Source organism: Eubalaena glacialis, chromosome 9 (genome assembly GCF_028564815.1).
Source record: "Eubalaena glacialis isolate mEubGla1 chromosome 9, mEubGla1.1.hap2.+ XY, whole genome shotgun sequence".
Lineage (NCBI taxonomy): Eukaryota > Metazoa > Chordata > Mammalia > Artiodactyla > Balaenidae > Eubalaena > Eubalaena glacialis.
Window position 1 is genome coordinate 37,506,029 of NC_083724.1, and position 27,463 is coordinate 37,533,491.

General features: G+C 43.6%; 1 protein-coding gene across 1 annotated transcript in view; it reads right to left on the reverse strand.

Moving 5' to 3' along the window:
- Window positions 1-13,678: 13,678 nt before the first annotated feature.
- The window catches only part of RECK (reversion inducing cysteine rich protein with kazal motifs), a 74,144-nt gene continuing 60,359 nt past the window's right edge, over window positions 13,679-27,463 (reverse strand). Inside the window, exons 16-21 of the mRNA XM_061201142.1 lie at window positions 25,629-25,800; window positions 19,436-19,628; window positions 17,952-18,162; window positions 16,683-16,756; window positions 15,685-15,840; window positions 13,679-14,856 (exon numbers count right to left, since the gene is read on the reverse strand). Coding sequence (XP_061057125.1) covers window positions 14,635-14,856; window positions 15,685-15,840; window positions 16,683-16,756; window positions 17,952-18,162; window positions 19,436-19,628; window positions 25,629-25,800 — 1,028 coding nt within the window. The 3' untranslated portion in view covers window positions 13,679-14,634. The remainder of the gene's footprint in view (window positions 14,857-15,684; window positions 15,841-16,682; window positions 16,757-17,951; window positions 18,163-19,435; window positions 19,629-25,628; window positions 25,801-27,463) is intronic.

The following is a 27,463-nucleotide window of genomic DNA, read 5'->3' on the forward strand; positions in this document are numbered from 1 at the left end:
CAGGCCTCTCGCCCTGTTCCTGGTAGATGTTCAGCAACTGTTGCGCTGCGGGGACCGCGGGACTCACAGTCGAGGTGTGAGGGTCGGTTCCGACCCCCGTCACCAGGGGTCGGTGCTCTTCCCGCCGCGGCCTGACCCCCACAAACCCCTAAGGCCGCGAGCATGCCGCCTTCCCCTCCGCAGGGACCCCGGGCTCCGAAGGGCGTCTCCGTCCTCTCCCCAGCACACACCCTGTGGTGCGAGTCCAGGTGGGCGATGCGCGCTCCCCAACCCTCCTGCGTGGCCGTCCCAGGGAGGCTCCTGCAGCCCCGCTCTGACCTGTCCTCTTGTCCCTCGTTGCCTGTCACACCAAGCCAAATCCCCCACCCCTGAAGTCAAACTAGGCTTTTTTGCGGGGTTGGGAGGGCTCGGCAAGCGGCTTGCGGGATCTTAGTTCCCAGACCAGGGATCCAACCCGGCCTGGCAGCGAAAGCGCTGAGTCCTAACCACTGGACCGCCAGGGAATTCCCCAAAGTAGACTTTCTGATATTCCCCAAACATGTTCTGACATTCCTCGCCTCCTTGCCTTCCTCAGGCTGTTCCGTCAGCCTGGGCTGCTGGCCCATCTCTGCCGGTTCAAGTACTACCCTTCCCTCAGGGCGTATGGGTCCCTTCAACTTCCAGAGGTCCTGACCTTTTCTGGCCTTGGGGCAGTGGTCAGTACACACCTGGCACTGGGGAGACTTGGTCTCAGTCACAGCCCCACCCCGTGTGAGAAGAGTGGGGAATAAAGACATAGCCTGGGGCACCTGTGTGAGATTCCCCAGAGTAACTCCCTATTGGGGAAGGGGCTCAGTAAACCCTAATTAAAGGAAGCTAATTTTAAGACCTTTCAATAAGTGGGCACTGAAGTGAACTGACTTGCTTATTATAAGGGTAGACTTTTTTTTTTCTTTTTTTGGGGGCTGCGTTGGGTCTTCGTTGCTGCGCGCAGTCTTTCTCTAGTTGTGACGAGCGGGGGGCTACTCTTCGTTGCAGTGCGCGGGCTTCTTATTGCAGAGCACGGGCTCTAGGCACACAGGCTTCAGTAGTTGTGGCGTGCAGCCTCCGTAGTTGTGGTGCACGGACTTAGTTGCTCCGCAGCATGTGGGATCTTCCCAGACCAGGGCTCGAACCCATGTCCCCTACATTGGCAGGCGGATTCTTAACCACTGCAACACCAGGGAAGTCCCTATAAGGGTAGACTTTTTAACACCAAGGGCTTCAGATGTCCAGTAGGGCAACAGCAAGGCTGGGCACTGCCCTCTTTACTCCCTCCCCTACGTCAGGCAAATATATTTACTGTAGTTTCATACTTTCAAACAGCATCAGAGGGGACCAAGTTGCTGCCCACTCTAAATCCAAAGAGACTTCTGGTGCTAGGTGGAGGTCTAAATCCCTCTGTTCAATTCCTCTCCCATTTTGCCAACAGATCCCCATTGAAATGACTAAATGAAGCCAGTAGGAAGAATTCCATGTCACCTCTAGAATCTCTAGAAGGCGGTTTCCATTGTAAACAAAACTTCAAGGCGGTGCATGGGCTGAGATAGCTGCGCACAGTGGAGCCACTCACTGCACGCAGCCGGAAGCCCATGTGGGGACCAAGTTTCACTCACATCTCCTTGTATAGAGTTGAGGGCTAGAGGTGAGAGCCTGAGAATGGGTGGGGGACAGAATCCTAAGTAGTGGCATCTTTGGAGTCTGTGTAGGGTGGGATGCTGTGGGCTTTAGAGCTGGCTTTAGCAGCAGGCACGGGGAAGGGACAGTGTGCTGAATGGAGTTATGTCAGTGCCAAAGTTGACCCCTACCAAGGGCCCTGGGCTGGTTGGAGGGGGAGTCACTGCCTAGCTGGCCCCAGAGAAAAGAGATATGGCAACAAAAGTCAGATGGAAAGAGTGTTTGACCCAAGTTATTTTTTGTTTGTTTTATGTCCTACTTAAGAACTCCTTACCTACTCCAAGATCATGAAAAGTTTCTATATTTCTTCTAGAAGTTTTACAGTTTTAGCTCTTACATTCATTTTGATTATGGTGTATGGTGTGAAGGCAGGGTTGTAGTTCTCTCTCTCTCTGACTCTTTCTTTTTTTTCTTATTTGGCATATAAGTATCAAATTGCTCCAATACAATTTCTTGAAAAGGTTATTGTTTCCCAACTGGCCATATATATATATATGGGCTCTCTATTCTATTCCATTGATCTATATACCTATTTTTACTAATACCCCACTGTCTAGATTACTACAGCTTTATAATGTCTTGAAATCAGATAGTGTAAATCTACCTGTTTTTTCTTTTCAAGGTTGTTTTGTTCCTTTTAAGCCCTTTTTATTTCCATGTAAATTAAAAAATCAGCTTGTCAATTACTTTAAAACAAAACAACTAAAAATAGCCTGCTGAGATTTTGATTGGGATTGCCTTGAATTTATAGATAAACTTGGGAAGAACTGTTACCTCTTAACAATATTGAGTTTGCTGATCTACCAGCATGGTATATCTTTCCGTTTATTTATATTTTCTTTAATCCCTCTCAGATATGTTTTGTAGAATGTTGGTCTATAGTTAGTTTTCTATTCTTGTAATGTCTTTTTCAGACTTGGGTATCAGGGTAATGCTGGCCTTATAAAGTAAGTTGGAAAGGGTTCTCCTGTTTTCAGGAAGTTTGTATAGAATTAGTATTATTTCTTAAATATTTGCTGCAAATCATCAATGAAGCCATCTAAACATGGAGGTCCTTTTTTGGGGGGGAGGTTTAAATGATAAATTCAGCTTCATTAATGGATATAGAACCTTTCAGATGATCTATTTCTTCTTGAGTGAGCTTTGGTAACTTTTTCTTGGTGGTGGTGGTGGTGGTGGTGATTTTCCTCCTTAAAATGACCCCCAAGTGAAGTGCTGAAGTGCTGTTTAGTGTTCCTAAGTGCAAGAAAGCTGTGGTGTGCCTTAAGAAGAAAATGTACATTAGATAAGTTTCTTTCAGGCATGAGGTATAGTGCTGTTGGCCATGAGTCCAATGTTGATGAATCAACAATATATATTAAATAGAATGTCTTTAAACAGAGACACACATAAATCAGGGTTATTATTGATAGTCGGACAAAAAAAATGTGACTAGAAGCTCACAGGAACCTAACCCTGTACTGTCTCTAGGAGCAATGGTTCAGTATTCTCTAATTCAGTGTTCCCGGCAACTTTATAAAGCATAATTACTGCAAATAATGAGAATCAACTGTACTATTGATCTCAGAAAAACAGCTTTTGGGTTAATTGATTTTCACTATTGTTTTCCCATTTACAATTTCATTGATTTCTCTTTATAAATATGTATGTATATATATATATACGCTTACTTTGGGTTTAATTTGTTCTTCTTTTTCCAGTTTCTTAAGGTGCAAGCTGAGGTCACTAATTTTAAGCCTTTCTTCTTTTTCTAAAATAGTTAATTAATTAATTTTTGTCTGCCTTGGGTCTTCGTTTCTGCCCGCAGGCTTTCTCTAGTTGTGGCAAGCGGGGGCTACTCTTCATTGAGGTACGTGGGCTTCTCATTGCGGTGGCTTGTCTTTGTTGTGGAGCACAGGCTCTAGGCGTGCAGGCTTCAGCACTTGTGGCACACAGGCTCAGTAGTTGTGGCTTGCGGGCTCTAGAGCACAGGCTTAGTTGCTCCACGGCATGTGGGATCTTCCTGGACCAAGGTTTGAACCCGTGTCCCCTGCATTGGCAGGTGGATTCTTAACCACCACACCACCAGGGAAGTCTGAGTAAACCTTTCTTCTTTTCTAACATAAGCATTTAGTGCTATAAATTTCCCTCTAAGACTGTCTTTAGCTGCATGTCACCAAATTTGATATGTTGTGTTTTCATTTTCATTCAGTTCAAAATAATTTCTGACTTCCCTCGTGACTTATTCCCTGTGACTTATGGGTTATTTAAAAATGTTATTTAGGGACTTCCCTGGTGGTGCAGTGGTTAATAATCCGCCTGTCAATGCAGGGGACACGGGTTCGATCCCTGGTCCGGGAAGATCCCAGACCATGCTGTGGAGCAGCTAAGCCCATGTCCCACAACTACTGAGCCTGCGCGCTGCCCGCACGCCTAGAGCCCATGCTCTACAACAAGAGAAGCCCATGCACCACAATGAAGAGTAGCCCCCGCTCGCCACAACTAGAGAAAGCCCGTGCACGGCAACGAAGACCCAACACGGCCAAAAAAAAAAAAAATGCTATTTAGTTTCTAAATATTTGGGAAACAATATTGTTTAATGATTTCAATCTTTTATTACACTTACTGAGAGTTGTTTTATGGCCCAGAATGTGACTTATCTTGGTAAATATTCTGTGTACCCTTGAAAAGATTGTGTGTTCTATTGTTATTGGGTAGAATATTCCACAAATGCTAATTAGATAAAGTTGATTATAGTGTTGTTCAAGTCTTTTATATCCTTACTGATTTTTTGTCTACTTGTTCTATCAAATATTGAGAGATGTTGAAAGTTTCAGCTATAATTGTAAATTTGTCTGTTTCTCCTCTATATTCTAATCAGTTTTGCTTCATGTACTTTGAACCTTTAAATAAATAAAAAAAATAAAACCTCCAAATAAGGAGCATAAATATTGACAATTCATGTATCATTTTGATAAACTGACTCCTTTGTCATTATGCAAGGATGCTATCTCTGGCAATACTCCTTCCTGTGAAATCTCTACTTTGTCTGATATCAATATAATCGTTCTAGCTTTCTTTTAATTAGTGTTAGTAGGTTCATTTAATTTGCATCCTTTAACTTTTTCTTCCTTCTTTCAGCAACCCAGAAGACTACTGTTTTACATAGCAAAACACCATTTTGCTTTTGTGTTTTATAGAATTATAGCCTTATTGGCATAAAACTTGATATTGACTTATTTGGAAGGTTGTATATATTGACTGGTATACAAAAGACAAAATTTGCACACATAGGCAAAAACTGTATACTTTTTGCTTTATTGCAACATTGTTCACACTAAATCTAATACATGTGAAGTACTTAGAACAGTTCTTGACAATATTAAGCACTGTAGAAATGTTTACCACCACTCCATTCTTTAACTTTTAACACAGCTGTTTCTTTACCTTAAAAATGGCTAGCTTGTAGTTGACAAGATGTAGTTGGGTCTTTCTTTTTATCCAGTCTGACAATATCTGTCTTTTAATTTGTGTTAAGACCATTTCTATTTGATAACATTATTTTCAAATTTCTATGGAACAAATACAAGGTTGACCAAATATTAGGCCTTAAAGTAAACCATGATAAATTCCCGAAAGTAAAAACTGTTCAGTTAAATTTTCTGAACACAATATAATAACACTAAAATTTAACAAAAGATTAACTGAAAAATTTTGAACTATTTAGAAAATTTTAAAAATCCCTCCTAGAGCACTGAAAGGTGAAGTCAAAACAGGTGTTCAGAGATGAATGGCAATTAGAATACTCAGTTAAGAGCCTGGGGCAGGACTTGAAGTCATGTGGCCCAAATCCATGTTCTGGCTCTGCTGCCCACTGACTGATGTGATCCAGGTGCTTGAAATGAAGACAGTAATACCTATCTTAGAGGATATTTTTTAATTAAATGAGATGCTACTTAAAAGCACTCTTTAAAAATCACTTATTTTTGTGTGTGTAATATTTCACAGTCCCAATTTAGATATGTAATAACGTAACTTTTTCTCTGTATAGATCTAGTCCAAATTCTGCTGATGGTAGAAAACTTAAACTTGCATATTGACAGAAACTCAGTCACATCTATTTTAGTCTCTTGGGGATAAATATTCAAGCAATCCAGAACCTTTTCTGGCCCCTCTCTACACCTCTGGGTCAACTCTTCCAGACTCAGATTCTTGGGCAGGAGCACCTGTTTGGCTGAGCCTGAGTCACATGCCTTCACACAAGCTTTCAGAAAGAGAACAGAGGAATGTCTGCCCCCCTTCAGCTGCCATAGTTAGATACAAGATCTTTTACACTCATACAGAGACTTCTCCACATGCTGAGCAGCCAAAACCCAGAAGATGTCTACCATATCTCCCTTTTCAGAAGGGGAAATTTTATTTCTGTCCTAAATGCTTCCCCAGAGTGTGCTGCACTCCATGATTCAGCCCTTCTCAGTGTCTAAAGTCTTATATTCTTATGAATTCTTCCCTAAACTATGGTTTAAGATATGTATAATGCTTTAAGCCCTTCAGCCTTTGGGTCTTGATCTGCAGAGTTATTTGGAATAAAAAATTCATTGTAATAGTTCAATGGGTAGAAGGCCATGGCAACTAGAAAAGTGGGGGAAAGAAAAACCTTGGCAGAAAATCTCCTTATGTTATTGGGTTAGGCTTTCTTTGTTATTGTTGTTAGAAAATATATGGGATGCAGCCAAAGCTGTACTTAGAGGAAAATACACAGTATAATAAATATGAGTATAGCTTTGAATTAGACCTAAGTTCAAAATATCCTTACTCTGCTACTTACCAGCCATGTGACCTTGGAGAAATTATTTAATCTCCTCAAGCCTTAATTGCATCAACTGTAAATGATATTAATAATACTATTTATCTCAGAGAGAGGTTGTGAGAATTGCATGAGGTAATTCATTTAACACACTTGACCACTATGCTTGTGTGAAAGGAATCCTTGGACAATCTTGAGAAAATGGTCTAGGAACCTTCTTGGTCATTTTTCACATGATAATTCTTCCAGTGGGAACCGTCAGTAGAAGAGCATGATACACAAGGCTTAAGCTATACTAGTTCCATGAGATAATAGATGTAAGATATAACCAAGCATGGAGTGTTTGCTAATTTTACATTTTGCTGATTTGTAGTATAGTATTCCTGTTAACATACAGACCAAGTTTATCTCTCAGTGTTCCAGATGGAAAGAAAAGCTGTAGTTAGATGACATTGCTGTCAAACTTGGATAAGCAAAGGAAGGTAAGAAGGTAGAAGGGAGAGAAGCAGTCACCACAGCATATCAATGGAGCCAAACTCTAGATGATTCTCTTACTGTATCCCCTTCTTAAGAGAGGGGACACACCCAACTTTCTGCCCAGAGCTTGGAAACCAGTAAAGAGAGAAGCTTCACCATCAAAGGGCTGAGAAAAGTGTCTATAGACAGTGACTTATTCCTTTTTTTTTTTTTTTTTTGGTCTGCACTTGGTCTTTTCTTCATTGCGGTACACAGGCTCTTCATTGCAGTACGCAGGCTTCTCTAGCTGGGGCACACGGGCTTCTTTAGTTGTGGCTTAGTTGCCCCGTGGCATGTGGGATCTTAGTTCCCCAACCAGGGATCAAACCCGTGTCCTCTGAATTGGAAGGTGGATTCTTAACCACTGGACCACCAGGGAAGTCCCCGTGACTTATCACTTGATACTTCTTTGATTTGAAAATAAAGGGACTTCAAGGAAAATCCCTTCTTACTGATAACTGTATTGCTGTAGACAATGTTTGTGTCCTGCTGATATTCATATGTTGAAACCTAATCCCCCAATATGCTGGAATTTGGAGATGGGGCCTTTGGGAGGTGATTAGATCATGAAGGTAGAGTCCTCATGAATGGGATTAGTGCTGTTATAATAGAGACCCCAGAAAGCCAGCAACCCATTTTAAAAACACCCAAGTATAGACTTATTTCACTAGACACATGATCAAATTCATTTTATTATGAGGATTTTGTCCCTTTACATGCGACAGCCTGGGCTGCTTTAGGAAGAAAATGAATACTCATGTTGAGGGGGGTACTTGCTCTTGGGCAGCTCCTTGCTGATGGGGAAGGTGAGCTGGATCCTGAAGCCTGGTCCTCTGCTTGGGAGGGGAAGTGTTCTGCCATAGCCTGAACAAGCGCAGCCTGTAACTCTGCTCCTGCCTGAAGCGCTACAGGCTGGGAATGCGTTTGTGTGACTCAGGAAGGGGTAGAGGGCCTGGATCCTTTCTAGGTCGTGGAGGGGTGGGGATTCTCGGGGAGCTGGGGAGAGAGTCTGGGAAATGTGGGCATGAAGAAGGGCTATGAGAGGAGGATAGAGAGGAACTGCGGAGGCTGAGTGAGGTCAGGAAGATAGGCGTGCTCAGCGGGACCCCTCCAAAAGTTTAAATCAAGAGGGGGGTGCACTGGAATGAGGGGGCAGATACTGTCACATCTCCCGTCCTCTTACTTGGCATTGCCCTGGTCTGTTGTGCTGGTGTCTTCTTTTGCTCCACTTCCTTCCCTAAATTGACTCTGCGCCCTGCTCTCTGCTGGGAAGGCTGACCTGTATAGTTGCAGCAGGCTCCCTTGTCCTCTGGCTTCTGACAGGGTTCAGCAATGGGAGGAGACCTGAGGGAGGGGCAGGACGCCTCCTCCATGCAGCACTCCCCTTGGGTTCTGGTAACCACCTCACTGATTTGGGCCAAGGGGTGCTAACAGCCCCATGTTATAGCTCATGCCTTGCACTCTTCCTGTGGTTTCTTACATCCTGCTCACACCTTTGTAAATAGTCCCTTTATTAAGCCTTCCGCAAATTATCCTGATTTGGGTGGGCCACCTGTTTTCCTGCTGGGTCTTGACCAACATAAATGCCTCCATGACTCCTTAGTAAAACTGCGGTTCACATCTCCAGCAGAGGTCAGAGGGAGATTGTCCAGGGAAACAGTGAGGCAGGCTTCAGGAATAGGACAGCTGATGACCTGGCGAGGTTCTGGCCGAGATGCAGCTTCCACCTGTGAACCATCAGGCAGGGAAGTGCCAACCAGCAGGCAACGTCCCAGATATGAAACCATGGTCCTGAGGTAACCACCTGTGCTCCCACGCACACAGAGGAAGGACCCTGCCCCAACTAGGTACAGAGACAGCTCTAGAAGGATTCTGCACTCATTGGTAGAGGCAGGGGAAGGAAGGTGCATTGAGGGTGACTTTTTCCTTTGTTTATATTTCCAGGTATTTGGGGGAATGCACACAGGTTATTTTTTACATTAAGAAAACAATAGAATTTCATTTAGGAAAAATGAAAGAGTGGGTGGAGCTGGGGGCAGGGGTGTTAACACGCTTCCCCATGTGAAGGCTTCCTGCCTCACCCTTACCCCTGCCAGCCTAACTTCCTGAGAACCTAACCAGACCTTAGACTCAGCACGTGCCCTCTCTGTGTACCGTTTTCTGTCACAGAAAGGGCAGGAGAGCTGTGTCTGTTACTTTTATGATCCCTGTTGCTCCTTGGACCTGTCAGATCCCACTCAGGTGCCTGCCTTATCAGCCTGACCTGCTGCTGAACCTAGTTCACTTGGGCCACTCCTGGTGTCCACCTTCACGGAGCTCTCCTGCGTGGCTGGCTCCATCCCTGAGAACACAAATCCTGCCCGGCTGCCTTGTGCCAGGGAAAGCCCACACCTGGCCTCAGGCTTGGCTCTGCCCTGACTCGCAGTGTGACCCTGGGCTAATATTGCTTTCTGAGTCTACTGCCCTCTGTGTACAAAATGGATGTCCGCTCCCCAGCTCCAAGATTGCTGGACTGGGGAAAGGAATTATCCCTCAGCGTTCCCTTTCCCTCGCCTGGCAAAGCTCACACGCAGCTGGGAGGAAGGGCGAGAGGAGCAGGGCCTCTGGTCCCTTTGAGAAATACAGTTCCCTCTGTGGGAATGTATGGGTTCGACTCCCATCAGCCAGGGCTAGAGGAAAACCATTCGATCAAATGAAGGAAAATAAAATGTCTTCTATGGATTTTGTGTCAAGACTATCAGTGTTGTTGGCGGGTTTAACTTTCTTCCCAAGGTGGAGCTGAAACAGACGCAGGCTGAACCCTGAGGGAGGGTACCAGGCCGAGGGGAAGCCTGGCACCCAGCCAGGCTCAGTTAATGTTTCCTCAGTAGAGTCCAGGATGTTCACAGGACAGAGGGGGAGGGAGCACAGCCCCATAACAAGATCAGTGGGTGATCTTGAAGGTCTCTCTGGACACTGAAGTTGGACGGCCACAGTCCTACGTACACCGGAGCTATCCAGTCAGCCAGTATAGCTGGGGAGGCAAGGCCAGAGGCTTTGGGTGCCATTCTGGTCTGGCATTCAAGGCTGCACACATGACCTGACTTATACCTCCCCTCACCACCCCTCCCCAAGTTGTCAGCTCCACTGCGCTACCACTGGGATGGACCCAGACTCTCCTGCTTCTGTATCTTTGCTTAAGCCGTACCTTCTACTTAGAATGCCGCACCTCAAAGCAATCTGGCAAAGCATCCCTATTTCTACCAGGCCCAGCTCAAATCAAGCACCCTGGGAAGCCTTCTGTCTGCTCCTTATTAGATTTTCTCTCCCCCTCCTCACACTTCCCATGACACATTGTACAATAAGGTTACCTACTCCTGTCTTGTACAGGCAAACCATAGCTGAGGGCAAGACCACTCAGCTCTTGGTTGACAAGTTTTCTTACTAGAAACTAATGTCCCACAGTTTGTACTGAAGACATCCTAATGTCTGTGACTGACGCCACTAGGGACACCATGACAAGCTCACCGGTGTACTGAGAAGTAAGCCTTGCCTCTGTTGGCTGCAAAAAGACCATCCCTGCCACGCCCCCTACTCTAAGCAAGCATCTAGGCCAGAGGAGGTGGAAGAGGACTTCGCATTGGATATGGGATTGAAGATTTAAAATAACCAGGACAGAGGCCTGAGAAATGAAGTGAGGCTGTTTAAGTAACTGGAGGAAAGCACTAAAGTTATGAAATCAGACAGTTGTTCTTATGGGGTTCCGCTACCTAGTTAGAAATAGGGGTCCACCTAGAACAGCTGGAGGCAATTACTGGAAAAACAAAACTTTTCATATTTATACTCTAACAAGTTGAGACTGCAAAAAACTGGCTTTATGTTAAGGCGAATGCTGTTGGCGGCCCTGACCATCTCACTCTTGTCCTCCTGCACCTCGACTTGGTTGGGGCAGCAGTGTGCAGCCCCTGACTAGCCAGCTACGGCTATCCTGCTCCCCTTGGCCAACTGACTAGGGTTGCGAATATTACCTGATCCTGAAGGAAATACAAGGGACAACTGTTGAGGGATTTCTGAGAGATGTTTTTTCTTACTCATAAGAGGCGCTGGCAGGAAAAGAAGGCACCACGACTCTCGTCCCCTTTTTTTCTCGCTCAGAACGCTGTGCTTGAAGCTCGGCTTGGAGCGGAGACAACCACCAGGAGACCATGACGGAGCCCTGATCGCTTTACCATGGACATCAAATGACGATTTGGTGGCATGAATGACATGCATTTGCTGTCCCTGGTTTACAGAAAAATGACTTAGGAGAGACTAACAATTTAGTGTCATCCAGTGACAATCAAGTCTTAAGCCTGGGTCCTCTGTCCTGGAGCCCTTGGGAAGCTCCCTGATAGAGCTTGCTCTGGAGCGAGGCATCCAGGAGGCAAACAAAATCTTCCCCAAGTTGGCTTGCTTCTTTATGCACTGATTTAAAATTTCTGCACTCATCACAGTCTCTCCTTTTGGTTGGCACTTTTGCTCTGTGGATAACAATTACTTTATTATCAATCACTTTGGATAATTCCATTTTTCAATAGGTCGGTCTCACAGGGACCCTGTTGGTTGTTCCTGGGCTCTGGTGGCTGACGGTTTGACAGCTCCAGGTGTGCACCCGGCCTGAGGGCGAGGCATGGCTGTGTGCTCCCAGGCTGAATTGGTTTGGGGGCTAACGGCCTGTGAGAGATGCACACACCCCAGAGGACACATCTAGCAGAAGGTTTCTTCTAGGAACTGAGCTGTTTCCTGTGAGAAATCCATTCCATCTGGTTTAGGTGGGGCTGAAGCTCTCCTGCTTTTCCTTCTCTGCCACAGAGGTGAGCATGTGACCCAGGCCAGGCCTATGACTCTCCTAGGGTCCATTCCTGTCCAATTACTTCCTGTAGGCTGGATAGGGGGCCATCTCATCTGTTTCCTAGTGCCTTGGCCTCATCACCCATGGCCATAGGAGCCTCTGAATCTTTCTCTGGAGTCCCCTTTTCATGCAGTTACCTCACCTGCTAAATTGTCCCCATCCTGCAGAACCGTTTTCTCCTGGACTTCCAGGCCCCCCCGCTACTAGGCCCTGGCAGAATTACAGGGGCGCATGGGCCTCATTTCTCTCTCTCCCACAGCCCCACTGTCTCCCACAGGGCCTCTACTAGCCTGCCTGACACACTTGGGCAGAGCCAACCAGCAGGGGCTCTGTCCTGCTTCAAGGCCAGGAAGCCACTGACACCCTGTCCATGAGGCAGCCTGGCTGTGATCACCACAGCCACTGGCCAGTGGGGAGCACCGTCTCCTGAACTGACCAGCACTGGGCTTGTTTGGCCAGTGACTATCTATCATCAGAGTTCTCATGATTGTGTGATTGTGTCCTCAGGGCAGGACCAGCCTTTAGATCTTTTCCTCCCTTGATATTCCCCCTCCCCCAAACCCAAGCACCGCTCTATTCTACTGCTTTTTTAATAAGAAATTTAGTCAGTCCTGGCTATTGTCCTATCCTGATGAGAAAGGGCCTCTGCAGTATACTGTATCATTGTTCACAATACTCATGGTCCCGCCCCCAGCTCCTTCCCTACTGCCTCCTGCCAACACACACACACACACACACACACACACACCAGAAGACGATGCATCCCTACCTTTTGAACTCGGGAGTGACTTGCTTGGGCTGGTACGACGTAGGCAGAAACGACAGTGTCGCTTCTGAGCAGAGACCTAAGGGCCAGTTGTGGTTTTCTTCGTCTCCTTCTTCTCTTTGTGAGGACACTGGGTGGGTCCAGAAGTGAAGACAGTATAGAGAAGAAGCGCAACTGACCCACAGCAGACACGTGATGGGAGCAAGATGGAGGTTTGGGGCTTTAGCCTCCGCTGACTGACAGAACCTTTCGGGCCTGCTGATCAGTTCTCTTTTTCCCAGAACATATCCTGGGGCTGGAATATTGGGCCGAGGCAGTGGGGAGTAGAACTCCCTAGTCTGTTCCTGGTCTTGGAGGGCCTGAAGCTCTCTCGGTCCTGAAGACCTAAAGCTGGGGTCTTTGTACTTGACTTTCTGCCACAGCCTGGCCTCTGGTCACGCCTGGGTCTGCTCTGACCAGCTCTGTCCCATCTGCTCCGCTTTCCCAGGTTTGGAGTAATAACACTCCCGTAACTTCTTATTCCAAAGCAAAGGACATAGCTTGCCCAAGAATGATCAGTGGTTTCATTTAAAATGTGCACATTGCTTGGAAATACACATAATCATATAAAATTATTTTATTAAAATAGAAAAGCTTTCCAGTATATTGCATTGAAGACATTTATATAGAAAAAGCAATTGCAACAAACATGCTACATCACCACTGAGAAATTTTGAAAGCTTTAAGTGCCCACTTTTAAACAACATTTTGGTATAATATGCATATCCCTATATTTTTCAGAAGGTACATATAACACTGAAAAAAACACTTCATGTAAAAATCTAAGTTTAGGTGCATATAAACAAGAAGTATTACACTGAATAGCTTATTTCAAACTGTGAAACACATTCAAAGTATTCAATTTCTTAGACAACATGCAAACATTTTCAAACTTAGATTGACACTTTTAAATATATAAACCACAATTCTTTATAATTCTATATCAAAAAAGAAAGTCAAACAGAACACTTATCTACACTGTGCATATCACAAAAAGCAAATGTGTCTTCATGAACGGAAAGTACTGGGTTAACACACATGATTGTCATTTTACAAATATGGCTATTCACCTTCTTCATAATAAAATAGAAAAATCATGTATTATTTACATGAACTACTAATTATTTCACTTTTTGGCAATTACGTAAGTAGCAGCAATTGGTTTAAAGGTCGATTTTTAAAAACTCTAAATTTAACTTGGATGATACCAAAGAATATACATCTGGTTAACATAAAAATGCATTATACAAGTCGCTTTGATGGGATATAACTTCTCCCTTTCACAAAAGTCACAGACACACATTAGGAACCACTGAGACTGTCACTTACAATATATTATATGAGTGCCATTTACTTAGCTTGCTTTTGCTTACCACATTAAATGGATTCCTGAATTAGATTTCTGTAAATTAAATTTGCCTGATGATTTATATGATAATTCCAAAGATGCCTTATCTTTATTTCATACGCTAATAGCAGTGGCTCTTTGCTGTGACCCCTCACTTCTAGACAGAGTAGGGAATATCTGTAAACAAACACACACACTCTAGGGGCACCTTAATACTAAAAAGAACTTGGAAATGAAGTTTTTGTGATATGAAGCCCAGAGTAAAGTGAGTTATCTTTCTAAAATGTGATCATCTCATTTACCAATGATATAGAATTTGTTTTAGAGTGGGGGACCCATCTAATGAGCAAAATGTAAATTGTAAGGCAGTGATCCGCCAGAAGGAGACATCCTCTTTTCATTAGTATTTGGAAGAATGTATTGTAACATTTGTAGAAACAAAACAAAACCCTTACTAACACTGGTGATTAAGAAAAATACTGTGTGGTGCATAGAGGTTAGAGGTGACAAGTGCTTTGACTTGGCCACTATTCAACTATAAACCAGCAGTCCTGTACGTCTTTTCCAAAGTAGAAAGATTAGATCGAGGAATAATTTGCACTTTTCACGGGCAGTCAGTTGTGTGTCCAGACCCTGTGCAAGGCGAGACCCAGGCTGAGGAGAAAGAGGTGGGAGTGGCAGGGAGGCTGGGCCCTGGCAGCAGCAGAAAGCACGCTGCTGGAGACCTGCACCTGAGAAATGATGAGGGCGGACAGAGGGACGTGGGCCGCCAGAGTAGGGCTGTCGGAGTTGATAAGGGATTCGATCTTCTCTGCTTCCTTATTGCAAGCCTCAATCTGGGAGAGGATAATCAGATTCTTTTAATATAAAATCACAGAATCCATGAAAAGGTCAAGTCAGACAAATTCCACAAATATCCCAACACCAGGAATACGCTTTCTCTTTGTCCTTTTCTTAGCCAAAGTAACATTTTAATAGTCTTAATTTATTACACAAAAAATAACTGCATCAATGGAAATCAAATGAAAAAAGCCATGACCCACACTGCCACTGCCCTTTCTTTTCCCACAATCCTGTTCACCCCTTCTCCTCGCTTAGAAGTTATCTTTTCATGCTTAAACATAGTCACAGGGAGTGGCCTTTCAATGCCCACTCACACATCAGGAGGAAAGCAATTAGACTTAATGAGCTTCCTAATTGTGGCAGTTTATAAACGGCTGTATTCACCCCCTTCACTGGAGCCCTCACTATGTTGATGCTGAAACTTGGGCCTCCTGAGTGAAGTTCACCTCTAGACTGTGAGCTGGCCCATAAGACCAGCGCTGGGGGGCTCCTCCTCCCCAGTGGGAGCACAGCCCTCGGGAGACAGGAGTCGGTTCCGGCTTTGTTACTGCGTGACCTGTGTCAGTCCCTGCCTTCCCTGGGCCGCAGCCGCCTCCTCGTCTGGACGATGAGCAGATGCCTTCCATCTCTGCACGCTCTGAGTCACAGCATCTCAACCTCTCCCCTCTCCCACTCCTTGGCGTTCTGTTGGCTGCTGCTAACCTGGTGCAGCTCTGTCCCTCAGAGACTGCCATGCTTTCCTTCCTCCTGCCCTCACCCCCTCCCAAGTCCTCCAAACTTGAAAGTAACAGGATGGCTGCACAACATGTGCTGAACCCCACCTGCAAAGCTTTTGGATGATGATCCACAGGAATGATCAGAATCACAATTTCTGATTCGATGCTGAAGTATCCAAATACGTCACACTGCGGGACAGACACATGCATGCGGATCTTCTCAAGTATTTCCAGAACTGTTATTGGCTTTTTGTTTGCCACCTAGAGAGAGAAAAAAATTCATTACCTGAAAAAAAGAAGAATTCCTTAGTACTGCCTAAGCTGCCTTGCCACCTTGCCTAAGCCACAGAGGCTCTTTTAACCAAGGAACCCCTAAGTGCGGGGCCCCAACAGGGCCTTGTTGGCTGAATTCTAAAATATCCACAGAGCCCATTCCAATGGGTTTGTTTTTTTTTTCTGACTGCTGAGTTTTCTGGCTGAGATAAACACTCTCACCAGGAGCACTTTTTTAAGGGACAGTTCTGAGTTGGACGCCACAGGAAAAGAATTAAAGCTTTCCTGTAAAAATACAGGTGTTTTCATAGAAATGGGCATAATTTTCTAGGTAGTGGCAGGTGTTGGCTGCTACATTTCTAGAGACGAGTCACTATAACAGCGAGCAGAAAAAGTGATGATACAGCAAAGGGAAAGGGGCAAAACCATCAGAGGAATGTGGCCGGTTCTGGACGCAGCCCCCGGCGTCATGGGGACCATGTGAGGGCTGGCAACCTTACGACCATCTGGGCGTGACCAGTCCCTGGCTGCCTGGTCTGCCTCCACTATGCCGGCAGGGGACCTTTTCTGAGAAAGGCCCGGGCTGACAGATTGCAGAGCAAGGTCACCACACAGCCAGGCTGTAGAGGGAAGGAGCACAGGACGGAGCCAGACACCTTGAGTTCAAACCCCAGTTCTCCTGGTTATGAGCTACTATATGGCCTTGGGCAAGTTGCTCCTGTGCAAATTAGTTTCTTCATCTATAAATGTCATGACCCATTCTGTCTGTACGATTACTGACAGGTTTATCGATAAGGTTTCAACAGTACATGGCACATAAAGCAACGTACCTTAGCAATAGTATCCAGTTTTTCTTTCTCAAATAAAACTCTTAACATCCCAGCACATAACGGGCAACAAGCACCTGTATAACAGAAACCATTTTATGTGTGTTCAGAATTAGAAACAAAGAGAATTCATAATAGTTGGTGAAATGACCAGCCCTTCATTTTGTGCTGGGAAAGTCACAGCAGTCCTTCCTGATGACTGCACTTTTAGATATGTTCCCTGACCAACCTGGAGTCTTATAATCTATACATTTACCGAAATCCTTCCTCCATCCCTGCTTTCCTCCTGTGCTACTTCTCAGGCGGGGCAGCTGTGGTTTAATACAGCACAGGGAGAGCTGGCCTTTCAAGACAGGCAGGGCCTAGACCCTGCCCTGCTCAGAACTCACTGTGTGATCCCGGGCAAGTGTCTCCTGTCTGCGAAACACAGGAGCAAGTGTTTCAGGGGTTCCATGAGTGTTTGATTCAAATTTAATTTTAAAAATTATTTTAAACCATTAAACCATAATAAAATGTCAGACCATGGTCTCCAGGAGGAAAGAGGCTTTGTTCTGCTCACTGCTGTGTCCCCAGTGCCTAGAAGGTGTTTAGGACATAGTGGAAGCTCAAGAAACATTTGCTGAGTTCATGGACAGAGGAATGAACTTGTTAGACTCCAGATTAATCTGTTCTGTGCAGACTTGGGATAAAGTCTCTTCTGACACCTCTGTTTAACCAAAGAGTATGAGACTGTAAGGTAAGCTGTTTGAAAACTGTCACCGCTTATAATAGCCTGTACGAAACAAGACTTTCCTGATTATATGCAACCAAAACAATTAAATTAGATGCTAAGGCCAATCTAAGACAACAACTATCTTCTGTTTTTCTCAATTTCAAATGTTTGTGTTCATCAAAACTACTTCAATTATTCATTCATTAGTGACCAATTCCTTATTCATTAACTTTATAATATGCAAACACTACGCATTTGAACTAATAACCATAATTCTAGCAATTATATATTGCTGTTTATCTATTGGTGTTTAAGGCAGGATTGAAAAAAGTTTTCCACATTGTTTTAAAATCACCAGACCAGATGATGTCTAAGGCAGATCCACAGCTTTTTAAGGTTGGCCCAGAGTAATGCATCTAATCAGCATCAGCTGGAGTCAAGACTTTCTGAAAAGTTTAAACACACTAGTCATCTCTCTTCTCAGTGACTCACTCTCTGGAGACAGATATGCAAATCCTCCCAATTCCACCCCTGCCCCACCCCCAGTACTGCCAGCCTACCGGGTGGGATGATGGGCTTGCATTCGGTCGCTGAGAGCGAAGGACACTTCACAGCAGCACACTCAGTGACAGAACTGTACTCGGAGAGGACCCCGACGGCCTGGCAGGGCCCATAGTAATCGACCGCCACCCGGTCCGAGTAGGCAGCACACACGCTACTGTAGGTCTCCCCGTTGTGCCCGCAGATGGGCTCTGGGGCTCTGCAGAAGGGCTGAGGGCAAGAAAGCACACTTAGCCTGTAAACCTCTGTGGTGCACTTTTCCTAACCAAGAGTGCAGAGTAGGTCTCCCTATTTTCAGGAAGGAAAAAAGACAGTATAAATTCTTGGACCCTCTGAAGTAAGCTCCTGAGGTTGCTAAACATGGGGTGGGGCTGGGGGCAATAGGGCTGTCCCAAGATGAATTGAAGAGATTACTTTCTCAGCCTCTCCGGGACTTGGGTACTCGACTTGGGTACTCGTTCTCTGTGAACTGATATGAGATAAAAATCCTCCCTCCCTCCAGACTTCCATTATTCCAGAAGAACCTGTTAGAAGGAAACAAGACCAATCTTCATGCAAATTCAGAGGCCTTATCATTTCACGCTGGGTTCGGGATAAGGAGGGGGAAGAGTGGAGAGATCAGGAGAGCAGACAGACTGGATCCATGAGGTAGGTTAGGAACATGGAAGAGAAAACTTGAAGCCAGGAACAGGGAACAACAGGAAGAGAAGACTGGGAATTCAGAGTAAAGGTATCAGTGCACTTGGAACATGATCTCTGAGGGGAAACAAGCCCAGGGAGATGAGCTGAAGGGATTTTCCGACAATGAAGACCAGGAAATGAGCAGCCAGCATGTCTGGTGTCAGCCAGCTGTGGGCAGGGGATGCTGGCCCAAGGCTGGGCTTCCCCCAGGCAGAGGGCCCAGCACATAGATCAGTGCTACTGTGGGAGGCCTCAGTGGGGTTGTCCTTGGGGTTATTTTTAACATGAATACAGATTTCACGACCCTCAAAGACTGAAAGATAAACTGATGTAAGACAACATTAAGTTTCAGAGAAATTTTCAGTCACTTTTCATACCTCAGGTGGGACTTCAGTGGGAAGAGTGGGGAAAGAGCTCTTTTCTTCGTTGTTTTACCTCTCATTCTTCCTGGGCTGTTTTCTAATGAGGGCCCGCAGAACTAGGGGAAGTGAAGATGCTGCTGACTAATGCCAGGGGGTGTGAGACTTTAAATTCTTTTCCTAATGGTTGGCGGCAAGAAGCCTCTCTCTTCTTGCTCTGTACACTAGATGTGCAAAGGTTCACACATGAGCAAGGGGGCCCTCCAGTGTTAGGAGGAAAAGCCAGCCTCGGGATGGCTCATTTTTGGTGGAGGGCTGAGTGCTCTAGATTTGACGGGATTCACAGCAGACCCTGAAGGGGTCTCACTGCTGATTCATGTGTAAAAGATCATAAGCTGATTTCATGCTCAGTGTACTTGGGTTTGTCAGGTAAACAGTGGTACCTGGCACGGGCCTTTGTATAAGAGGCTTTTCCCTCTCTGGTACAAAGTGCAGAGATTGCTGTGCTCCATGTGGTTTGTATCACAAACAGGATCTCGGACCTGGTCACAGGTGAGCTGTCTTGGCAAACACTCATATTGGCTACATCCAAATTTATCAAAAGTTGTCAGGCAGACTTGTGGTTTGGGTATGCATCTGAAAAACACAAACGCAGCACCATGAGCCAATGTCGTAAGGGACCATGGTGGGGCCGGCAAAGCACTGACAGGGCACAGGAGGCTGAGGAGAAAGTAAGAGAGCAATCAGAAACAGTCCCTGTGCCCAAGAGATTATGGAGAGTGGGGAGTCGAGCGTGCATGTAAAACAGGCTATCAGGTAGAAAATCACACACCAAATGATCGTGGGAATGAGTCATTCTGATTGGGGAGCCTGGAGAAAGCACCGGGAGGAGGTAGAACCAGGAGGATGAAGGCCTGCCAGGCAGAGGGAGCAGCAGAGCAAAGGTGTGATGCCTGAGACCCTGTGGTGCTGGGGGAGAGGGCAGGGGACCCCGAGAGCAGGAGCAAAGTATGCTCAGGGTGGAAGAGGCATGATATGAAGCCATCAAATGGGCTGGGGCCCAATGCTGGAGGCCTTCTCGTTAGTAATAAATGAAGCATTTTCAGAGGCTTAATTATCAGCTTGGCTAATATGAGTCTATCTTAAGAGAAGGCTTCACAGTATGTGCTGAAAATTTCAGGTTTCTGTGCTTACAAGGCTGAGGACCTGATGCTGGCTGGTAGTGAATCACTGAGAGAATGCCACCCCCTGAAGCTGGGTTTTCCTAGTAATACCTGAACCTTGCTCCATTCTCAATCCCTGAACTTCTTCAGAGGGGTTAGGGAGGATGGTTCTTTTCTTCTTTAGACTCTTTTTGCCTCCCTCATTTCTATAAAGGGTATTTATAATTTTCTATAACAAGATAAGACCTACGAAAATGTTTAGCTTTTACTGGGTATTTGAAATAATAGGATACACAAATATTAGTCTATAAAGTAAAAGGAGAAGAATATATTAGCTAGCATCATATAATTTCAAAGGAAATTACTTCTATTCTTTTTAGAGATAAGCTTCCTGCACTGAAATCACCACCACCACCATCACTACTACTAATGTGGTTGCCTCTTCTGATGCGATTTAAAATTAGGATGCATGTAAAGAGAAATTAAGAAAACAATCCCATTTACAATCACATCAAAAAGAATAAAATATTTAGGAAAAAATTTAACTAAGGAAGTAAAAGACCTGTACTTGGAAAACTATAAGACACTGATGAAATAAACTGAAGACGACACATAAAGATGGAAAGATATGCCATGCTCATGGATTAGAAAAACTAATATTGTTAAAATGGCCATGTTACTCAAGGCAATCTACAGATTCAATGCAATCCCTATAACAATACCAATAGCATTTTTCATGGAACTAGAACAAATAATTCTAAAATTTGTAAGGAAACACAAAAGACCCTGAATAGCCAAAACAATCCTGAGAAACAAGAACATAGCTGGGGGTATCACTCTCCCTGATTTCAAACTATATTACACACAGTCATCAAAACAGTATGGTACTAGCACAAAAACAGACACATAGATCAATGGAACAGAATAGAAAGTCCAGGAAGAAACCCATTCTTATATGGGCAATTAATCTATGACAAAGGAGGCAAGAATACACAATGGGGAAAAGACAGCCTCTTTAATAAACGGTGTTGGGAAAACTGGACAACTACATGTAAAAGAATCAAATTGGACTACTTTCTCACACCATACACAAAAATAGATTCAAAATGGATTGAAGGCTTAAATGTAAAACCTGAAACCATAAAACTTCTAGAAGAAAACATAGGCAGTATGCTCTTTGATATTAGTCTTAGTAATATTTTTTAGATATGTCTCCTCAGGCAAGGGAAACAAAAGCAAAAATAAACAAATGTGACTACATCAAACTAAAAAGCTTTTGCACAGCATAGAAAACCATCAACAAAATCAAAAGGCCGCCTACTGAATGGGAGAAGATATTTGCAAATGATATATCTGATAAGGGGTTAATATCCTAAATATACAAAGAACTCATACAACTCAACATCAAAAAAAACAAACACCCAATCAAAAAATGGGCTGAGGATCTGAATAGACATTTTCCCAAGAAGACATAAAGATGGCCAACAGGCACATGAAAAGATGCTCAACATCACTAATTATCAGGGAAATGTAAATCAAATCACAATGAAATATCATCTCACACCTGTCAGAATGGCTATTATCCAAAAGACAACAAATAAGTCTTGGTGAGGATGTGGAGAAAAGGGAAACTTCGTGTGTGTGCGAGTGCACACACACACACACACAATGGAATATTACTCAGCCATAAACAAGAATGAAATCTTGCGACAACACGGATGGACCTAGAGGGTATTATGCTAAGTGAAATAAGTCAGACAGAGAAAGACAAATACTGTATGATTTCACTTATATGTGGAACCTAAAAAACAAAACAAATGAACAAACATAACAAAAGAAACAGAGTCATAGATACAGAGAACAAACGGGTGGTTGCCAGAGGGGAGGAGAGTGGGGAGAGGACAGATATTGGTGTGGGAGATTAAGAGGTACAAACTTCCAGTTGCACAATAAAGGAATCACAGGTATTAAATGTACAGTATGGGGAATATAGTCGATAACTACGTACAATAATATCCTTGTATGATGAAAGACAGTAACTAAACTATTATTTCAAAATGTATAGAAATACTGAGTCACTATGTTGTATACCAGGAACTAACACAGAGTTGTAGGTCAATTATACTTCAAAACAAACAAACAAACTCATAGAAAAAGATCAGATTTGTGGTTACCAGAGGCAAAGGGTGAGGGGAGGGAGAATTAGATGAAGGTAGTCAAAAGATACAAACTTCTAGTTATAATATAGAGATGTAATGTACAACATGATAAATGTAATTAACACTGCTGAATGCTATATATGAAAGTTAAGAGAATAAATCCTGAGAGCTCTTAGCACAAGGAAAAAAATTTTTTTTTCTATTTCTTTAATTTTGTATCTATATAAGATGATGAATATTCACTAAACGTATTGTGGTAATCATTTCATGATGTATGTAAGTCAAATAATTGTGCTATACACCTTAAACTTATATAGTACTCTATGTCAATTCTATCTCAATAAAACTAGAAGAAAGAAATTAGAATGCATGTAGTAATAATTTTACAGAAATTTAAGACATTTGAAGAGAAATAATGAAAAAGAAGAATATTTAGAACTTCACTATCTATTAACATTGAAGGAATGAGAACAAAGATTATCAGGAGAAATTTGGTAATTTTGGAAGGAAAAACATTACCAATTTGAACGTACAGAAATAAGAGGATCCATAGGAAAGGCTGAGACTCTGGGGGGTAAATTAAAATAAACACGATCAGGGCAGGGACTTTGTCTTGCTTACTATTGTGTCCTAGTGTTTAGAAAGATGACTGGTATATCCGTAGATACTTGATGAATGATTACAACTTTATTTATTTATTTATTCGCAACTTTAAATTTTTTTTTATTTTTTATTTTTTTAAACAATCACTTTTGTTATTTATTTATGTATTTATTTATTTATGGCTGTGTTGGGTCTTCGTTTCTATGCGAGGGCTTTCTCTAGTTGCGGCAAGTGGGGGCCACTCTTCATCGCGGTGCGCGGGCCTCTCATTATCGCGGCCTCTCTTGTTGCGGAGCACAGGCTCCAGACGCGCAGGCTCAGTAATTGTGGCTCACGGGCCTAGTTGCTCCGCGGCATGTGGGATCTTCCCAGACCAGGGCTCGAACCCGTGTCCCCTGCATTAGCAGGCAGATTCTCAACCACTGCGCCACCAGGGAAGCCCTCAACTTTTTATTTTTTAAACAATTAGTTTTTGAACAGATAATACAAGCCCATGTAGAAAGTGAAAAGACACAAAATCATATACAGTGAAAAGTAAATCTCCTTCATACTCCTTGTGTCCCAGCCACCTAATTCCCTTCCCCAGAGGCAACCATTATTATCAATTTCTTATTTATTCTTCCAGAGGTATTTTATATAAGAATAAGCATTTATATATGCTGACTCAAAAAGTATGTGCATTTAAAATTTTGGTAGCCTTGGACAAATTGCCCTCCAAAGAGGATGTACCAATCTTCACCCCAAAACCCTCTTGTATGGGAATGCCTACCTCCCTACATTTTGTTATCAAATTTTTTACCTTTACCAATCTGGTAGACAGAAAATGGTACACAATTGTAGTTTTACTTTAATTTACATTTCTCTTAATATGAGAAAGGTTAAGCATTGTGGTAGATTGGCTAGATGATCATTCATCAAATTCATTTAATTTTCTTCCTGGGCATACATCTAGATTACATTTCCCAGCCTCCCTGGCAGTAGTTCTGGCCAAATGACTAAGTTCTAGACAATGGAATGTGGCTGGAAGTAGAGATGAATTTTTAACCTGGCCTATAAAAGCTTCGCAAGAGCAACCTCCATCATCTCCCTTCTCTTGTCTGCTGGACAGAGGAGGACTAGAGGCTGTAGGAGCAGAGTTGCTAGATGGAAGGATCCTAAGTCTCTGAATCACATGTAGAAAGCCACCTGCTGAACACCCAAATGGACTGTATTTGAACTTCTACTATGTTAAAGCACTGATATTTGGGAGTTTGTATACAGTAGCTAGAGTTACTCCCCCCCAGCTAATATAAGCATCTTTTCAAGTGTTTAAGAACCATCTGTACTTCTTCTCCTATGTTTACATCCTTGGTCCATTTTCTATTGGTTATTGATCTTTGCCCATTTTTATACTAGGGTGTTCATCTTTTTCATATTGATTTGTAGGGGTTCTTTATATTGTAAGGACATCAGCCCTTTCTCTGAGATTCTTCTCAGTTTGTCATTTGTTTGTTACCATGCAGAAAATTTTCATTTTCATGTAGCTGCATTTTTCAAACTTTTCTTTTATATTGATTTTGTATTATACCCAGCCAGCCCTTTCCACTTTGAGATTTTATTGTTTTATTATAAAAGCAAGCCAACCTTATTCAGAAAGGTTAGCAAATAGAGGGAAACAAACAAATACCAAAACAACCCTCAATTCTACCTCCCAACACAACTATATTATCCTTTTGACTTATTTCTTTATCATGTTTCCTTATGTATAGCACCCTGTCTTCTTTCCATAGCAACTCTTTGGGCTTAGTTTTCATGATGTAAACTTTGCTAGATGGGTGACCAACTCTCTTTGCTAAAAGAGAATTTAAATTTGTTAAAATAAATTTAACACACGAGAAAATCTTTCCCTCCCTTCATGCTGCACCAGGATTTTCAGGATGGAGAAGCAATTGCTTATTCTCCACAAAACCTTTATAAGGCAAGGACTGTGGCACTGGGACATGTCCTGCTCAGCTCTCTGAGGTAGTCAGTGAAAACTCCAGTTCTAGAAGCTTGAAACCTAAGTGAGTCATCAGGACCCTCACCCTGCAGCCACCACAGGCAGAAATCCGTCATTAAGGCGAGGTCAACTGCACTCTGAGCTCCTGAGGAAACTGCAGAGAAAGGAGCCCCTAAACAACTTCATAAAATACTGAAGTTGCACTTCCAGAGCTTTCTCATGTCCCATCCCTACAATGGAGGTAGGTTTTAAGTAGAATGTTTCCTATTGCCATCAGGCATAGGTAGCTAGTAACAAGAATGCATCTGCTTCTCTTGTCTCAGCTGCCACCTCTCCTTGCCTCACACTTTGTTCCAGTCTTACAGAACTGCTCTAGCTCCCGGCATACACCATGCTCTCTCCTTGTTTCCAGCAGCCAAGACCTTTGCTCCTGTTACTCTCTCTGCCTTCACCAGCACCACGTTTCCTCCACCGTAAACCTTGCCGTCAGTCTCCTCCTCGTTTTTCCAGCCGACTATCACATGCTCTACAGGCTTTCCCAGGTTCCCCCAGGCTGTGTAAACTGCTCAACTTCTGGGCCCCCAATCAAAGCATGTTACCAAGCAGCTTTACCTGGATCTTTCCCCCTAGACTCCAACTTTTCAGGGCAGAGACCACCTTAATTCATCTTACTGTCTGGTATAGAGTAAGTGGTGACCTTCAGTTGAAAAAGATAAAGAGGCATTTGACTTACCTTTGGTTTTTTGGGCAGGGGTTAGGAGTACATGGATCCTTTGAGATGCATGATCCAAACTCAAACTGATGGTCTTGGAGGCCCACACAGCGAGCAATGCAGGCGCTGGGGTAAGTGCGTCCATTCTGCCCACACACAGGGACAAACTGATCTGCACAGTTACAGGGCAGACCTGAAGGGAGGAGAGTGCCTCAACAATGTGCATTTGTACGGTCCCCTTCCCCTCATGTTTCCCAATTAAGGCAAACCACTAACAAGCACGCAGAGGTCTCAGGTTAAAATAGAATTTTAATAAGTCAGAAAAAAAATCCTTCCAATCTCTGACAGTGTTTTTAAAGGTGGCAAGGTTCTGAAAAGCCATTTGTCTGCATAACGACTTTCCTTTGTTCCATTTATTGCCAGCTAATTGAGGGCCTCCAGATCTTGATTCCAGGGGTAGAGACGAACAGAGCTATGGGTAGGAGAAGTAAAGAATGTTTCTCCCAATCTGGTATATAAAATCTGAAATTTAGATGTTTGATTCTGGCTTAGGGGATTTCTAGAATGTTAAAGGATAATATCAAAACCAAGACAAATAATGAAGGTTGTAAATGCCTCACATACGTTCCTTCCATCTCCTTAGGGAGGGGGAAGAACAAGAAGGTAGTAACTTGGGAAATTATTGTAACTTGCGACTTAAGAATTTTTATGAACATCTCCTTCTGAGTCCTGTGTGGACTGGGGCACTCTCTGAGTCCCCCAAAATGTGGTATACTTTGTGGCCAGTAAAATCTCCTTAGAGTCTGCTAGCTAAATAGTCATTAATGTAATTTATCCCAGGACATGAGGGGCTACACACTACAGGGAAAAAGCGTCCTGCTAGTTGTAAAGTTCAACTTCCAAAAACACTTAGATGTAAGTAAATAAATAGAAGTCTTCCGTGTAAATCCTTAGTTCATTTTTCATCCCCATATCATTTTAACTGTTTCTCTAAGCAGAATGAATTGTCCTCATCAGACCAAGCAGACAAAGGATAAAAATAAAGGACAACAACAACAGAACAATAAAGCAGCAAAGGCTGGTACTCATTAGGGTGGATAGAGGATGGCGTGGAGCTAGTCCTGCCTCTACTTCCTCATCAGTCTGCCGTTCACTTCTTATTTCTGATCTCCTTTTTATTTCCAATGGGCTGGAGATACAAGGTTGGTAAAACCCTATTCTGTTCTCTTCCTACCCCACTCCATGTGTAATACCAACTCCATGGAAGGAGAATCAGGCTGCTGCTGCAGCAGCAAGAAATGGAGTAAGGGCAGCTACCTGGTTCCTCTTCACCCAGAACCAAAGGTATTTCAGATTTGGGAAAAAGCAGATACCAGCAGATACCAGCCACTGTGCTGTTGCTGTTGACAACCGTAGCTTCTTCTCAAGAAAAGAGCATCCCATCGAGCTAGGCTTTTCACTTATTGCAGCTGGTGTGAGCATAATACCAGCAGCATAAAGGAAAGGAAAGTCAAGAAAGTCGTATTCTTGACCGATTGTTCACAAAAATTCTTAAGTTTCAAAATTACAATAATTTCCTGAGTTACTTTCCTGTTTTTCCCCATCCCTAATGAGATATGAATGGAAGGAATCTATGTAAGGTGTTTACAACCTTTGTCTTTGTCTTGCTTTTGTTATCACCCTTCAACATTCCAGAAATCTCCCAAGCAAGACTTGACACATCTAACTTCTAGATTTTATATACTAGATTGGGAGAAACACTCTTTACTTTTTCTACCTATAGCTTTGTTTATAGGGGTCCCTACCTATACGAATTCAGTAAGACAAGGTAGGACAAGAAAGAAGGTGGTAAAAAA